This window comes from Martes martes, assembly GCF_963455335.1.
Source record: "Martes martes genome assembly, chromosome: 14".
In the NCBI taxonomy this organism is placed as follows: Eukaryota; Metazoa; Chordata; class Mammalia; order Carnivora; family Mustelidae; genus Martes; species Martes martes.
This window is the reverse complement of record NC_137902.1, coordinates 22252631-22269213: the sequence shown is the minus strand read 5'-3', so window position 1 is coordinate 22269213 and position 16583 is coordinate 22252631. Positions and strand designations below refer to the sequence as shown.

General features: G+C 42.4%; 1 protein-coding gene across 5 annotated transcripts in view; it reads right to left on the bottom strand.

Annotated features, from left to right (window-relative positions):
* SORCS1 (sortilin related VPS10 domain containing receptor 1) overlaps nucleotides 1–16583 on the bottom strand; it is a gene marked incomplete at both ends in the record, with an annotated part of 503495 nt that overhangs the window by 123983 nt on the left and 362929 nt on the right. For all 5 annotated transcript variants that reach the window (XM_080823332.1, XM_080823334.1, XM_080823333.1 and 2 more), the window contains one exon: nucleotides 11370–11434. In XM_080823332.1, the coding sequence (XP_080679458.1) occupies nucleotides 11370–11434 (65 nt within the window). The remainder of the gene's footprint in view (nucleotides 1–11369; nucleotides 11435–16583) is intronic.

The following is a 16583-nucleotide window of genomic DNA, read 5'->3' as shown; positions in this document are numbered from 1 at the left end:
ATATCAATGCATATACCTAGATACAAAAAAAAGACCAGTTAATCTGTATTTTTGTGGGGTAATTCAGCAATATGGCTCAAGATCCTTGAAAATGAGATCTTTCAACCTCATGTTCATTTCTGAGACTTCTACCCAAGGAAATAATTAATGATCTATGAAAGGAATTAGTTATTTCAATATTCATCAGTGTTATTTATAATAAAGAAAGAGAGAAGAAGGGCCAAAAATGGGGGAATAATTTTTGAAAACTGTAGAACATGCAGTTTGTGATTAAAACCATGCTTCCAAAGAGTATATGAGTATTTACAGAAGTGCTTAATACATGTCATACAATAAAAACAGGTTACCAATTAATAATATTGTATCAATGTTAATTTCTTAGTTTGGAAAACAGACCTTGGTTGTTCAAGACGTCAATGTTAGGAGAAGCTAGGTAAAGCTATACTGTCTCGGTAACTTTTCTGTTTACCTAAAATTATTCCAAAATAAAAGTTTTTTAAAAGTAGGTTACCAGTATGTGTATCAACCAGATTCTGTACAAGTTGTATATATAGATATCTACATATGTATGTTTGCACTGGAAAAATGAATAAAAGAAATATAGGAGATGTCAAGAGTAGTATACAGGCAGTGATGTGAGAGAGGGAGACAGCTCTGTATGCAAATCCCTGGTCAGCATCTCTCAGCCAGGGGGTGGAGGGGGCGTGGTCCACGGTGGGCTTGAGATCTGTCTCTCGAGAATTAAAGAACCATCTCTAATTGCTCTGCTTTTCCATCTTCCTTCACTCACCATGACATGTACTGAGGTGGAGGACTACGAGCAATATGTGCTGTGAATCTGTTCTCCAACTAAGAAATACAGAGGGTTCAGCTGGGTGACACAAGGAAAGCCCCAAGAAGGGGTCTTAAAAGCATTTCTTGCTTAGAGTGGCTCAAAGTGAAATTTGCAAGCTGAAGGGGAAATGAACAATTTTGAACCGCCAGCCCCTGGTAAAGTGCTCCTGGTTTGTTCTCTTTCTCCTTCTAATGGAAACAGAAAGAAATTGGCTGCACTTCATAATGAGGGACCAATCACTCTTACTCCCCTTGGGGCTTGCTGTAATAGCATTAAATATGATGAACTCTTTCCATATTCAATTCTAGTGAGTGTATGATGTGATTCCATAGGAAGTATCCTGTAATTTGGCATTAATTAACGTCAATTAATGCATGCAACTGCTAGACTTTAGAATTAATTTCATTACTTTTCCCACACAGATGTTTTCCTTGCCATAGGTAATTAGGGCCCTGTGCTGCTCTTTCCAAGCATCCTCACTCTGGGCAACAGCTGCTGCTTGGCATAACGCAGTTTCCACCCCCTGCAAAATCTGTGATCTAGAGAAAGGCCGCCTTTCAAGGGCTGGGCTTTGAGCAGAGGGACAGGACTTGAAATGCAGGTTCAAGACCTGCTAGCTCCGTAAACCTAAGCAGTCACTGCACCTCTCTAAACGCTGATCTGCAAAATGGGAACGGGTGCGAGGCATCTTGCCAGCGGCGGTGACGAGAGAAGAGCTCAGGCGTGAAAGGCAGTGAGTCTGGTGCCAGGCTAGTCTGTGCTCCAGGAACAGGAGTGGTGGCTGCTCCTGAAGTGCTCTCTCTTTAATCACCAGTGCTGCCCACCATGTCTCACAGGAAATGACTGTAAAGCACTCCACACACTTCTCCCTGACACAGTATCTTTCTTCATGTTCAATGTGTGGTGTGGGTTAAAGACTTTTTTTTTTTTTAAGTAATTTTTTTAAGACACCAGGAAAAATATTCTCCGTGCGTAATTAATAGATAATGGTGTGAGGCAGAGGTCAGTGGGGGGGAACTGGGAAATAACTCGGGCTATGAGGAGGACATGGGAGGCGTGTGGGAGCCCAGCACACAGGCCAGCCAGCCTGCGGCCATATTGCTTTGCAAGTGCGCCCTCCTGTTGGGGGTGACCTTCTAGGTCCTGGGTCTATCTCCTCCATGCTGGGTGACCCAGAGGAGGTCATTACCAAGCTATGCTTCAGAGTGTTCCTCTATGTAACGAGCAGTTATTAGAACGTTAGAATTAAAAAAGGATGTTAAGAATCAGACTATCATTTTAACATCCGACAAGTCTTTACCCGTTGAAACCTGTCTCCTTCCCACCCCTGTGCCAAAAAACAAACCTCTGGTTTGAACTGCCCTTTCCGTGCCTTCGACCCTGTCCAAATACTTCCTGAGCTTTCTTCTGTGGGGTTCTTCCTGACGCTCAGGCTGACCTCTCCCTTCCCAGCATCTCTCCAGGGAGAGCAGCAATGGCATTAACTTCCACAATAACCAGAGCACCCCTGTCCTCTCGGCTAGGAACCATGCCAAATGGATAACGTGCTTTTTCTCTTTCCAGATTAACAAAAAAAAAAAAAAAAAAAATTCCAGAAAGTGGTATTTTTTACAGATGAAGAACTCCAAACTTAGAGATGAGATTTGCATAAGCTCAAATGCTAGTAAATGAAATGCATCACAGATCTCTAGGACTCTACCACTGATTCTGGCACTCAACAAATATTTACTTAGCATCAAATCCTTTCATATACCTTAATATGATAAAAATTTCATTTTGAACAAAACCATAAACTCTCTAGGCAGTCATGAGCACTTTGAAACTCTCCATGCCCTACTAATTTTCAGCATTAAAACAGGGCAGTTTTTAAAGCCCATGTATCTGCATATATATCTTCCTTTGGTTCTTTACGTTGTTCTACTATTTTAGAACCTTCATATTAAATGTCCCCAACCAACACACATGCACGCATGTGTCGACATGCTTGTGCTCATGTACATTTCAACCCTGGTACCCTCAGGGTTCCAGAACCCTCTGTGGCATGTACCAGTGAGAAACTGACACATGCAAAGCTGAGACTCCAGCTGTGGCCCCTTGAAAAGCCCAAGTTCAATACATTTCTGAGAAAATTACAAACTTAGATCAAATGTTCTCCCTCGACATAGAGATGGTGGCATTGCTTTCTTCTATGAAATCTCTCGATTTTGGTCCAGGATAACTTTCTAAATGTTGTCTTTTATGATTAGCCTTCTGACACTTAGGAGGCCATGCTTACTACAGGATAAGTTCTGAGATCATACATTTTTTGCCAAGCACAAGACTAGGAATTAGGGACATGAAAGAGGAGAGAAGGACATAATAATTTAATACAAATACAGAAACACCACTTGCCAACTGCAATGCAGCGTGGTGAGTGCATCTCAGGAAGGAGAGCTGGGAGCCCACAGGTGAGGGACACACAAATTCATATCTTTCCACAGATAGTCTACCCCGTGCCACAAGCTCTCCTGTGATGGCCTCTATTTTACTTGCTTCACACAGAACTGTGGGCCTGTTATGTCTCCCTGGCCTACTGTACTTGGGGGATAGAGACCACTTTACTAACCACTCTAAGGCCCAGAGGTAACAATGACCTGTGTGGGGGTGAGGGCGGGGCATCTGTGGAAGGCTTTCTGGAGGAGCTGAGAAAAGTCTGGAAGGTGGCTTGGAACAGTGGTAGGGTGAGTGATAAGGAGGACTCCAGGAAGAAGGAACACTGAGGCATGAGGGGGAGGGTACAAGATGTGTTTGGGAAACGCTCCCTGTCTGTTCTGAGGAAGCCACACTGGAAATCCAGCTTAAGTTGAGAAAAGACACAAAGTTATGTAGAAGGTCACCCTGAGGCATGAAAAACCGAGAAGCACATTTATTTGAAAAACTTTCCAAACTGAGTCAAAAAAGACGGGGGGGGGGGGAGGGGGGTAGGAGGGAGCCTTAGGTTGGGGGGGGTGGGGGAGGGGAGGAAATGGTAGAAAAGCCAGAAGGAACAAAAGCAGGAATAAAAATGGGAAGGAGAGAGAGAGGAAGAGGAGAGATGAAAGCAGTTTGGTGCATGGGGGAGAAAACACAGAGAAGTTTTTACAGGGTTTTTTGGGGGAGGGGTGCGCAATCTACTTAGATGTGTTCATGTGCTGTGTGATTAATTTCGGGACAAAGAGTCAGTTCGAGGGATTGCCTCTGAGGCACGTGTGTATGTTCAACCCAGTATTTCTTCACTTAATAACTTTCTTTTTTATCACCCTCAATACCATATATCATACTTGGAACAAGGTCAGTGTTCAACCAAGACCGATAAGGTACGTTTCTGCCTTTCATGGTGGAATAAACAAAGATGACACACTGGCCTGTCCTCTCCATATTCCTGGCCTTCCTGCTATCCCCTGACCCTTGCCAAGCATGGCCACACTCTGTATCATTTGCATATACTGTTCCATCCCTCTGGAATGCTATTCCAGCAGGCTGTCTCCCTTACTTCCATAACTACGTGGCTCAAATATCAAATGCCACCTTACCAGAGATTCCTCCCTTGACATCCCCTCCCCCCTCAATCACTGCTCCCTTTGCTCTGCTTTCCTTTACTTCCCGGACTTAGCATCACTTGGCATTAGACATGGGTTTATACCCAGTATAACGTCTTCTCTATCTACTAAGGAAACTCTATGAGAGCAGGGCCTTTGCAACTTTCCCTCCTATCTCTACATCCAGGCCCAACAGTATCTGCTGAATGAATGCATAATAATAGGGCTTCAAATTCTAGCCCTGAGGCAATGGCAAAAACATTTAATCACTATAAGCCTTGTTTTCCTCAAGGTTAAAATGAGAAAAATAACAATAGAGCCTACTTAAAAGAATGGGTATGAGTAATGCGGCTGAGAAGTACCTAGGGCGATAGTAGCAGAGGCAAATGATAGGGATATAACGCATGGTATTAGCATCACTGTTGCCTGAGAAGGTACAGGACCAAGGAAGGAAATGTATGAGTAAGTGCCAAGACCTTTATGACACTTTTTTTTTTTTTTTTAAAGCAGGAGTGAGAAGCATTAGGAATTTTCCAGACACTTGGAAATTGCCATCCATGTTGTATGGACTAGCGTGTCCTGGGGGATCCTGAAAACCCAACCGAGACACATTCCTCTGTTGTCGAGTGAAGGCCAGGGGAGAACAGGCTTCTCTGGCGCACTCTGTCCTCTCTCCCTGAGCGGAAGTAAGGGCACAGACCTTCTCCCAGCTGGCTGGGCCCCCAGCATGCAGGGGAAGTAGCACAGAAGCGGACAAAGAACGCACTCTGAAAGCCACCCAGTGGGGCCCGTGACTACATGTTCCTGCCAGATTTTTACTGCTGTGTGGGGAGGCCTGTGTTACCGTGTTTCATGCTTTTCTGGTTGGTTTTCAGGCTGTCTTTAAGGCTACTCTATTGGAGAGGCCACGCTGAAATCATGAGGAGTCAAAATCAAGAGGTTTTTGCAACATGAACAATGGGGGTCAGAAGGAGGCAGCCAAGAGAACAAGCCAGTGCAGGGTGCCTCTGTGCTCTCGTCCCTGATGCGTGCTGTGGGGGCAGGCGGAGAGGGGAAAGGCCCTTGTTCCCCATGCTGGGGAGGAGTGGGGAGCCATCAGAATCTGCAGCAGCCCCAATTCTAGAAAATTCTAGCCTCTTCCCAGGTCCCACCTCAGAAACTGTTCCTAAATAAACAGACTGAAAAGAAGGTAAATCAAGGTTACAAAACGTGGGGTCGAAAAATGCCAGTTGGGGGGCCAGGGTTGGGACCTTCGCTGGGGTGGGAGTGGCTAGTTTGACATTTATTATTTTTTTTTATATTTGTATACAAAAGCCAAAGTGTTCATCTTCCCTGGAACATTAAAGAGATTTGACGTCTTTTAAAGGTACACTGATGAGGAAATAAAATAACCAAGAAAAATCAGTAAAAATTCTTAACCTCATTCACGATTAAATAAATGCAAATGAGAGCAATAAGGATATAGTTCATGGCTCATCAGATGGGTTATGTTTAAGAAATCTTTGATAATGTCTCAGGGCTATTGAGGGCTTGCAAACCCAAGCATTCCAGCACCCTCACGTTGACAGCGTACAATGATGCAGCCATCTCAGAGGACAATGCAACAAGGTCTACTAAAATTTTCCAAGTATTCACTCTCAGACATGGAATTGGCCGTCTGTAGTTTCTCTTTCCAGCATTGCTTGCTGCCTGCACAAGTGTGAATGCTGACTAACCAAATCAGTAATACGTGTGTGTGTGTGTGTGTGTGTGTGTGTGTGTGTACGGATGTGTTAGCACTGTGTGAAAGAGCCAAACCTCTACAGGTCCATTAAGGAGAGAAAAGCTAATGAGAGCATAGCTGACTGCACAAAGTGGGGTTTTTTGTAGCCATCGGTCACAAAGTGGCTGCATTTACATGTGCTGATATGGGAAAAATTTAACTTGCTATTGTATTTCCCAGTAGTGCATGTGGCATAATGGTTTTACAACACGAACATATGTGAGTGTGTATGTCTGTGTACTCACATGCATATTCACCTGTGTAAGCCCACACAGTTTCTGGAAAAAATGTAGAAGAGACATTTTAAAAAAAAAACATGCTGCACCTGGGCAATGGGAAGGAAGGTCAGGAAGTGGATTTTATTTTTCGCTTGATGCCCCCGAGTACAACTTCTCCTTTTTATTGTCACTGCTGCTACTCTTGTTGTCATAAAGGTAATCTATCTCTATACAGAGAACGGAAAGCACCCCATAGGTCACAGACTGAGGCCTATTGAGAACCGAGGTCTCCATCACAGCCCCTCAGCATTGCAGCCACCGTCCCCCAAACAGATACTGCTGGCAAGTTGCTCAGTATGGAAGTCGACTGCAGCCCTGGAAAATGGGAAAGAGAATGGGATGTCCAGTTCTGACCCAAGACCAGAATCCGTGGGATGGTGGTTATATAAAGTTGTAAGTCTCCTTTGGTTTTTATTTCAGCTTGTAAAATGCTAGTCTGTGGCTTATTTCAGCAAGAGTTTTTGGACATTGATTTTCACAGTTGGTTAAAGGGCCAAGGTTGTTTCTCCCCAGTGAAAGAGATTAGTCCTTGTGCAAGTTGTTACAAGGTTACTTACTCATGCAAATAGACAATGAGCCCAGTAATTGTCCCCTGCCCCTTGTCCATGCTAGCACAGATCACCACCAGTACCGAAATAGTCATGCCGCTGACTACGGCTTTCATTTCGGAAGTGAAAGGGAGGAGTGATAAAGGTCAAACTCAGGACTGCAGGTTTTCTTGCAAGATGATATGTACAGATGTGCACAGAGAACTCTGCATCCCTGTGTAATTTCCATGTAAAGAATTCTGATCATAGTTACATTCTTTTCCTCCAAAATCCCGTATACCTAACACGCAGTGCACAATTCCAGGGAGTTAGTGAGGTTCTTAAACTTGTCCTTTAGCCCCTCTGGACTCTGTAGACCCTATGGCTAAAGCCCTTCTTTGAGAAGACTTGCTTATACAGGTAAGGTTATTTATTAAGACAACAAATGGGTCAGTCTCTGACCTTTGTTTGTATAAAGAACCAAAATAAAATGAGATAAGGTTTTTCACAAAGCTTTCAACCCAGTGGTTTGGTCAACATTTTCCAACTACATTCATTACATATGTATACAGCAATGCACCTATATTAGGTACATCAATAGAAGATAGGTGTCTTTTTTACATTTTTAATGCACTGGGTGGCAGTTTTAATGTACTAACTCCATAGGATGCCTGAGAGCAGGTACATTCATACACACTCACGATATTTAAACAGTAAAATCTTTGTCTCTGGAGTGAGGACCTGTCAGGGTGTCCTCAGTTAAATGCAGGGGCCAATAACAAATGCCACATCCAGTAAACATGTTCAGAATTTTCCAATAATAATTCCTGTGATTGATTGTAATTGAGGCTGCTCTCCTCAGCCTTCCTCCCAAGGCAGAGAGGTAATGCAAGGAAGAATAACATCCTTGTCACAGTGTAAACTACAAGACATCCAGATTCCAGAGCACAGTGGCAGAAATGTCTATGGCAGTCACAGACTGTCACAAAGAAAAAAAAAAAAAAAAGCCCTCGGTATGGAGACTTCAGGTGAAACAGAAATCGATTATAAAATGTAATCTAGGGAAATGTGAAATGAGACTAAAACCGAACTTCGAATTAACAAGCCCAGATAAGCCTTTGTAAACCACCCGATGGGAATGAGCCAAATAAGCTAGTGAGGGATTTTTCCTGTGTCAAAACAACTTCCTGGTTACCAAGTACTTTAAGAAAGAGGAAGAGGAAGGAAGAAAGAGGGAGAGAGAAAGAGAGGGAGAGGCTGGATATGATACTGAAAAAAATCTCTCTCTCTCTCTTTTTTTTTTTTTTTATAGCCAGGCAGGTCAGGCATTATGCCTAGATCCTTTATTTCAATTGGTAGGTAATTTTTTTTTTTCTGTTTTGTTTTGACAGGGATAACTTTTCAAATTAAATCCCTTTATTGAATTTTCACTCTTGGGTAGTTTCTGAAGATGCTGCCTTTGCAAAAAAGTAAAATAAAATAAATAAAATTAGAACTGATCTATTTCATGGCATGTGAAAGCTGAGCCCGAGATGACAGTTTGGCATTATCAACCCTCATGGCTGCAGGGAGCAGAGGAATAATGTTGGGTGAAAGGGAACGTGCACATCAAGGAAAATGACAGCCTTATTGTTTTCAGGATATGGGGTTGTGTGCATTAGATGCCACAAGCCAGAAGCGGAATTCTCCCCAAAAGCTTGAAAATGAAAGCAATCTGGGATGTTACCGATTCCATCCGGGGCTTCCTGAACAAGAAGTGCAGTCATGGGAGACAGACCCTAAAGCTCTTTCATTAGTTTTTCGTTATGGGACTTTGTTACTCTAAACGTGTTCCGCTGACCAGCAGCACGGGCTTCGCCTGGGAACTTATTAGGAATGCAGACTCTTGGGCCCCTATTGAATCAGAACCCATGTTTTAACGAGATCCTTTTTTGGGCCATGATATGTCCAGATTTGAGATGCAATGCCCTAAAATTTTCTGACAGCTTAGTAAGTGACTTGCTCACCCTGACAACTGGCCAGCTATGTATTCACTCACTCAGCAAATATTTACTAAGCTCCATCTACATGCTGACACTGTGGCATGTGCTGGAGACGTGATATTGACCAAAGATACACACGGCCCCTCCTCTCCTAGAATTTAGAGGCCAGCTCATTGTAATTAATCACTGTGGATGGTTCAGACGTAAGCATCCATTTCTATTTTTTAATTTCTTATTCTGAAGTAATTTTAGGCTCCCATAAAAGTTGCAAAAGCTAGTATAGAGAGTTGCCCTGTACCCTCTCTTGGCTTTCCCCAAAGATAACATCCAGTAAAACCACAGAATGAAAGCAAACAAAATAGGAAATTGGCTTAGATTGGGAGTTCAAGAAAGAATCTCTAAGGGAGGGATGCCTTCTCTGGTTCTGATATTATTCTATGTTTTTTTGAAGCTTTTACGCGAGCTTAACATTATTTCAAAATAAAAAGTTAAAAAAAATAGAAATGGCTGTTTACATCCGAACCATCCATGGTGATTAATTGCCATGAGCTGGTCAGGGAAGGTGGAGGAGAAGAGGATACTCCACGTGGAAGAACCAGCAAGTATCGGAGCCTCATGGTGACACACAGGACCCTGCAGGTTCCAGGAACTGAGAGCAAACCCACAGGCCTGCAGGCAAGGAGTGAGGAGAAGACAGAGTGAGATGAGCTAAGGAAATGGGCAGGCAACAGATCATGCTGAGCTACAGGTCAAGGTGAGAACTCTGCCCAGATGGCAGGAATTGTTCTGCCTAAGGAAAAGGCTGCTCTGGCTCTTGTGTAGCAAAAACTGGGCCTTGGAATCCAAGATAACATAATCAGGTCTGAGGCTGGAGTGGTCACCACCAGAGAGAGCCCACTGAAGGGGGCGGGGGGAGTTCTGAACTGCTGCCTTCAATCTGTGTCAGGCACAGCGCTGGGCATATTACGTATGGCAGTCCCGCCTGAGTTTCCAATGGAGGAAGGTGATAGTCAGCTTGGACCCTGATCGGTCCCCCCACTGATTTTGCCAAAGATTATATTCATTCCCCAGATGGGAAGGGAAATCTCTGGAGATGAAAAATCTCATGCCATGTGCACAGTAATGAAGTAGGTGTGGTTTCTGGGGAGTCTGGAGAGCAGGGGTGACCTCCTTCTTCTGTCCGCAAGCAGGTAAGGTACAAGGATCTTCTGTTTTTGCATTCACATGAGCTGAGGGCAAGTAGATAGGGACAAGGGAGAGCGAGGATGAAGTTTTTGATCTGTGAGGGGTATTTGTCAAACAGAAAATGTCTCAAAAATTGGATTGTCACCTTCTGGCTCAGTGCTGGGCAACCTCATTGCTCTGGGGTACCTGCGGATAGTCCGTTCTGTTCTCTCCTCTACACCTGAGACTTCTTTCTCTTCCCCCTGCCCCCGTCCTTCCTCATCTCACCTCTTTTTCTTCTGCGCTTTCCCCCTTGTCTCTTTCTTCGAACGCTTTCACCTGCAGGGCCCTCTCTTAGGCCTGGCAGTACTCCTCCATTCCCTAGCCGTTCTAGAGGTCCTCTGGACCAAAGAAGGAGAAGCACACTTGCGGAGCTGCTGTGTAAATACACGACTTAAACTTTCTATGCCTTAGTTTCCTCTTCTGTAAAATCAGAAAAACAACCTACAAGTTGTTGTGGGGATTAATTGTGACAAAATATATAAAGTGATTAGCATCATTCCTGGTAGAGGGTAAGTGCTCAGCGAATGTTAACTAGTACAGGAACCACTATGATTAACTTATTTCATTTACAGTTGAAGAAGGAGGCATGAAAAGTCCAAGTAGCTTTTTCGAATTACTAATTTCTCACAATTAGTGAGTGAACTTTTGAGTCCTTCAAACATGGGGTTGCAATTTTTTCTGTATCGTGTCCCCAAATCCACCCTGTCCACAAAAAGCGTAGTCCCTCCTGGCAGCCGGCCTAACGGGGCAGCTAAGAACCATGGAAGCACCAGCAAACCCACTCAACCGAAGTTTCCCTCCACCTGTTTATGACAAGGGACACACAGGATAGTTCTCTCGTCCCTGTCCTTTCCAAGGGCTTTGTGACTTTGCAGACAAAACAGTGAGATGTTACCTGGACCATATCTGGTAAAATAAGGAAACTGGAAAAACAAATCAAAACAAAACAGCAGCAATAACATAATCATAACAAATAACCACGAAAACACTTCAGAAATAAGAAATTGGGCCATTTCTCCATTACCTGGAAAGGGAAACACCTTGGCTGGATAAGAGATGCTGGGAATTGTTAAGGCAATTCTGGATCACCAAGGACGTGGATTATTGCTGCTGTGTTTTTTCCCTAGACACAGACTTGGCTCATGGCAGACTGATAAAACTAGTTTTACTATGAACATCGTGGAGAAGATGAATTACTTACGACCATCTACAGTCCTGGCCTCGAGATGCACAAGATCTGGTTCCTTATTTGACCCCATCACAGACCTAAAAAAAAAAAAAAAATGGAGAAAAAGAAAAAGAATACCAACATTAATGACTTCACATGTGCCTCAGAGAAACTCAGCGGAGCCCAGGGACTACTAACGTTCACAGGATTTAACCACCACAATCTTTGGAATACATCTGCTGTATTTATGTACATAACCTGACAGTAAAATTTCCACTTCAAATAAAAGGTATAATGAACTTTTATTTGATGAAGGCCAGGCTTAACTCTGACAAGGACACTGTGTGTTATTAGCTCCGACCTGCAAATAAGTCCTACACATGACACGCGTGTCCTCCTGTGACAACCTCAGTGACAGTATATTAGACTTTCAAGACTTATCAGGCAAATTCCAGGCAGCCTGCTTTCGCTGGGTGACTTGAACAGTGATTTCCATAGCAAACTGACCTAATTAATTTTTTCATTTGAAATTAGCAGAACTATGTCCCACTATCCTACATACTAAGAACAAATCATGTGACCCTCCCAACCCACCCTCCCATGCAGGACACAGAGGGACTGTCCTCTGTAGGGCTGCACCAGTGGGAGAGGAAAACGCAGATGTGCCTCACTTCACAGTATATGTTTGAAACCATATGTGTAAGTAAAATAAAATCAAAAGCAAAAGAAAAGTCTATTTAAAATGCCTTGGAGGTACCTATTATTTAGTGTAATCTTGAAGTGAGCCTTATTAAGTACAAAATAATTATTCTGTTACCTGAGCTATAATAGATAGTCAAATGTTGAATGAAAGAAGTAGGGAAATGAACGGAGGGAGGGAGTGTATAATGGTCTGTGAGCTCTTTGAAATAAGTAAATTAATCATTGTCCTAAGGGCATTCCCAAGAACTCTTCTTATTTGAACTCATTTTCTCAGCTCAAAGAGTCTGAAGCATAGCTAGCCTAGTCTCTCTTCATCTTAAGAAGTCTCCTAAAGGCCCTATTATCGCTGTCAGTAACTTTTCTCTGATTGATACATGGCCTGAAATTCAGAGTCTATGCTCGAAACACTAAACCCCGCTTTCTTCTCTCAGCGGCAGCAACGTCCTAATAAGGGTTTGGTAATTTTCCCCCAAAGAGACAGGGGACGCACACTGGGACACTCCGCATCCTTGGACTCTGAATGCGGGCAGTCGGTGACATTCTGGCCGTGACTTCAGTTGCCGGTCCAGGGATGCTGGCTCTCCATTTCCCACACTGAAGCCCTGACTGGATCCCATAGGTGACCTCTTCTGACGAGGCCACAGTCAGGAGATTAAGAAAGAAAACAAGCTCCCTAAAAGCCTTCAAGCTAGAAATCTCAGCAGCTAACTGGTTTTTATAAATTATTAGTGGGCGGTTACATACTGTTCACCTCCCACCGTGCCAGCTGCCCTGTTTCTTCCTTGAAATGACCAGCACCTGGGATTCCCAGAAGGCTGGCATCCCAGAAACACAATGGTAAAACCTAGCATGCTGACCTATCTGCTTGGCTAATGGTGAGTGTCGATGGGAGACAAAATAATTACTCTGCATACAGTTGCCTCTTCCCACGTGCTCATGGCCCCAAATCAATAACAGAAATTGTCTCTTAAGATCTTTTGTTATTTCTGAAGGCAGGAGCTGTTGTTTCAAGGGATGTTTCTGCTCTTATCAATTCACAAAAAGACACAGGAACAAAACAGAGTCCCTTGCTTCTCTAGAGTCTGCTGTAGCTAACCAAGTCCCCTTATACCGCCTAACTTCCCCCTCTCCCCCATCTGGAGTAAAACAACTGCAACAACAAAATAAAACTTTAAAGTCAAACCACAAAGTTTGCCACAACTTTTATTTGCGGTTAGGCTCACCCCTTTTCCTAGCAGTCTGGGAGTACCTCTAGATCTGCCGTCACAGATCATAAAGGATTACTGCTGCTTTTATTTTGCGGCACTGGTGAATTCTCAAAAGCTGAAGCCAAACAAAGCTAAATGTCTGCAAAGGTGCTGGTTTTAATGACCCTGTCATTGACCAGACACCTTGCAGAAGCACATCACTGAAGCTGACCACAAAGTATCATTCTCTAGCGCATTTATACATTTTACTTGTAACTGTGGAGCTGGGTGGTTATCTGTGTATATTAAGACCAATGATTGTGCTTTGCTTACTAATGATGATAATAATGTTAACAGGTGGTTGCCAGGGGTTGGTGGGAGGAGAAAACAGGGAGAGGATGGTAAAAGATACAAACTTTCAGTTACAAGATGAATGAAATCTGAGGATGTAACGTACAAGGTGAGGAGTATAGTTGATAATACTGTATTGCAAACTGAAATTTTTTTAAGAGAGTAGAACTTAAGCATTCTCATAAAAAAAGAGAAAGAAGGAAAGAAGAAAAAAGATAAACGTGAGATGATGGATCTGTTAACTTGGTTGTAGAAATCTTTTCACACTGTATATGCTTCTGAAACCATAACATTGTATACTTTACATATAATTTTATTTGTCAATTATACCTCAATAAGCCTCAAAAACATTAACAAGTAAAAATAGCATAAACATAAAAGTTAATCCAAAAAATTCCCTTGATGATCTTCTTTCCAGAGTGAGATCTCAAGGAGGGCTTCAAGTATCCTTATCCATTATGATAGTAGCTGACTTCTGGTATTGAGCACAAAAGGTTGGACACACTGGTTTTATGCTTCTAGATTACCCTGTATGTATGTATCCCCGTCATGATTCATAATGGTTTGCTCGATCTCTCTGCATAAATGTCTCTTTTACTTCACTGAGCTCCCACAAGGCAGGTGCTGTTTTTTATCACGAGATTCTCTGTGCTTACCAGAGCACAGAGAAGAACGTTTCTTCAGTAAACATAGAGACAACATTTTTACACCAGTCAGTATCTACTATAATATCTGATATATTGGGTTGTTCAATTCTGGGACTCAAAAGGAACCTCTCCGTATTATGAGATGAAAAATTTTGATCCGGGATCCTTTAATTATATAAAAAGGCAATAGGTCGTGTGATCTAATATATCTTTATATTGTCTGTGTGTCTATTTGAGAAAACGAATTCCCTTTTTGTACTAAATTACACAGAAGGACAGGGAAGTCTTCATGCCTTAGCATGCACTGGGTGTCTGTCTGGAATTCCCGCTTACCCTTATCTTACCTCTTTAACTCTTTCATTTTTGTATTTTTTTCCCATTTCATGTGTTCAATAATTCAATGATCCCATACATTTTTCAGTACTCATCAGGATAAGTGTACTCTTCACCCTCTGTATCTCTTTCACTCATCCGACCACCTACCTCCTCTCTGGCAAACACCAGCTTATTCTCTGCATTTAAGAGTGTTTTTTGTCTCTTTTTTAATTTTTTGATTTTTTATTTGTTTCTTTCTTAAATTCTACATGAGTGAAATCATATATTCCGTTCTCTGACTGACCTATTTCATTTAGCATTATACACTCTGGATCCACCCACGCTGTTGCAAATGGCATGATTTCATTTCTTTTTTATGGCTGAGTAAACTTCCACAGTAGATATGTACCTCAAATTTATCCATTCATCTATCAATGGTCACTTGGGTCGCTTCCATATCTTGACTATTATAAATAATGCTGCAATAAATTTTACAACTATTAGAATGGCTAAAATAAAAAACATAAGAAATACCAAGTGTTGGCAAAGATGTGGAGAGAAAGGAACCTTGGGCACTGGTTGTGGGAAAGCAGGCTGGTGCAGCCATTATGGAAAACAGAATGAAGTTTTCTCAAAAATTAAAAAGTAGAGGGGTGCTCAGTGGGTTAAAGCCTCTGCCTTCACCTCTGGTCATGATCTCAGGGTCCTGGGATCGAGCACCACATTGGGCTTTCTGCTCAGCGGGGAGCCTGCTTCCCCCTCTCTCTCTGCCTGCCTCTCTGCCTACTTGTGATCTCTCTTTGTCAAATAAATAAACAAACAAACAAAAAAACTTAAAAAAAAATTAAAAAGTAGAGTTACCATATGGTCCAGCATTCCACTGATGGGTATTTGCCCCAAGAAAGAGAAAACAGTAATTCTAAAAGCTATATGTACCCCGTGCCTTCTTAACTCTTAGTCTGTGTACCCTTATACGCTCAGCAGCAGATACGTGAAGATGAAAATAGACTTCCCAGTGAAGATGCCACTAAGTTGTTTACTCCTACTGAGACTTCTAGAATCATGCGCATACTTGTGCATAGCATAACTTAGGCCATGTTTCAATTGGTGACTCACCCCACTGCCCTCTTATTGACCAATAAGGTCAAACCTTTCTGTATTTCCGTGCCAGGCACCATGCATGCCAAGTACAGCTACTGAATAAATGTTTACTGAGTGCTTTGGAAAAAGAAGTACACAACCAACATGCAAGAATTTACCAATGTATTTGTATATGTGAAATCTGGTGAACTACTTAACACCCTTGTGCTTTTATTATTGTTTTAATCGGTAAAATGAGGCTAAAATAAGTTTTCCTAGAATATATATCTTAAAGCACTTAGCGGAGTCCTTGTACATGCAAGGGTTCAGAAATGCAGCTGATTTCTTTCTTCTCTTTTTTTCCCTTTCTTAGTTGAGGAGGTAGGTGGGGAATGTAAATACCCATCTAAAAATTAAAGATAATGCTGGTAATAAAAGTGTCTTGAGATTTCATGGATATCCCATTGGCCGAAGTGATTTATCATTATGACTCAAAAGATAAAAAAAGAGTCAACAGCCCAGAGATCAACTCTATGAATAAATAAGATCACATTTTTATTCAGTGAAACATTCCAAGCCCCTAATATGTGGTAAGCATAGAGGTTATGGATTCCCTGTCCTTAAGAGCTTTAGAGCTAAGGAGGAGCTCTACAGTCCCCCATGTAACAAGAGTGCTCATATTCAAGGTGCTACTTGAAGATGTAGGAGGAATGACCTTTCACTTGCAGACAGAAACCTACGGGAGAAGGAAGGCCCAGAAATCCTTTAGAGCAAATGAACTCAATCTTCAGGGATACGAAATAATATGATCAATGGACAGAAGGGGTGGAAGAATATTCTATCTAGAGATAAATAGCAAATCAAAGAGAGGATGGCCTAGATGAGCATCTACTAGCAAGTCAGTAGATCTAATGTGTTCAGAGTAGAGCAGTAGAAAATAAAATCAAAAGTTAGGCAGGGGTCCA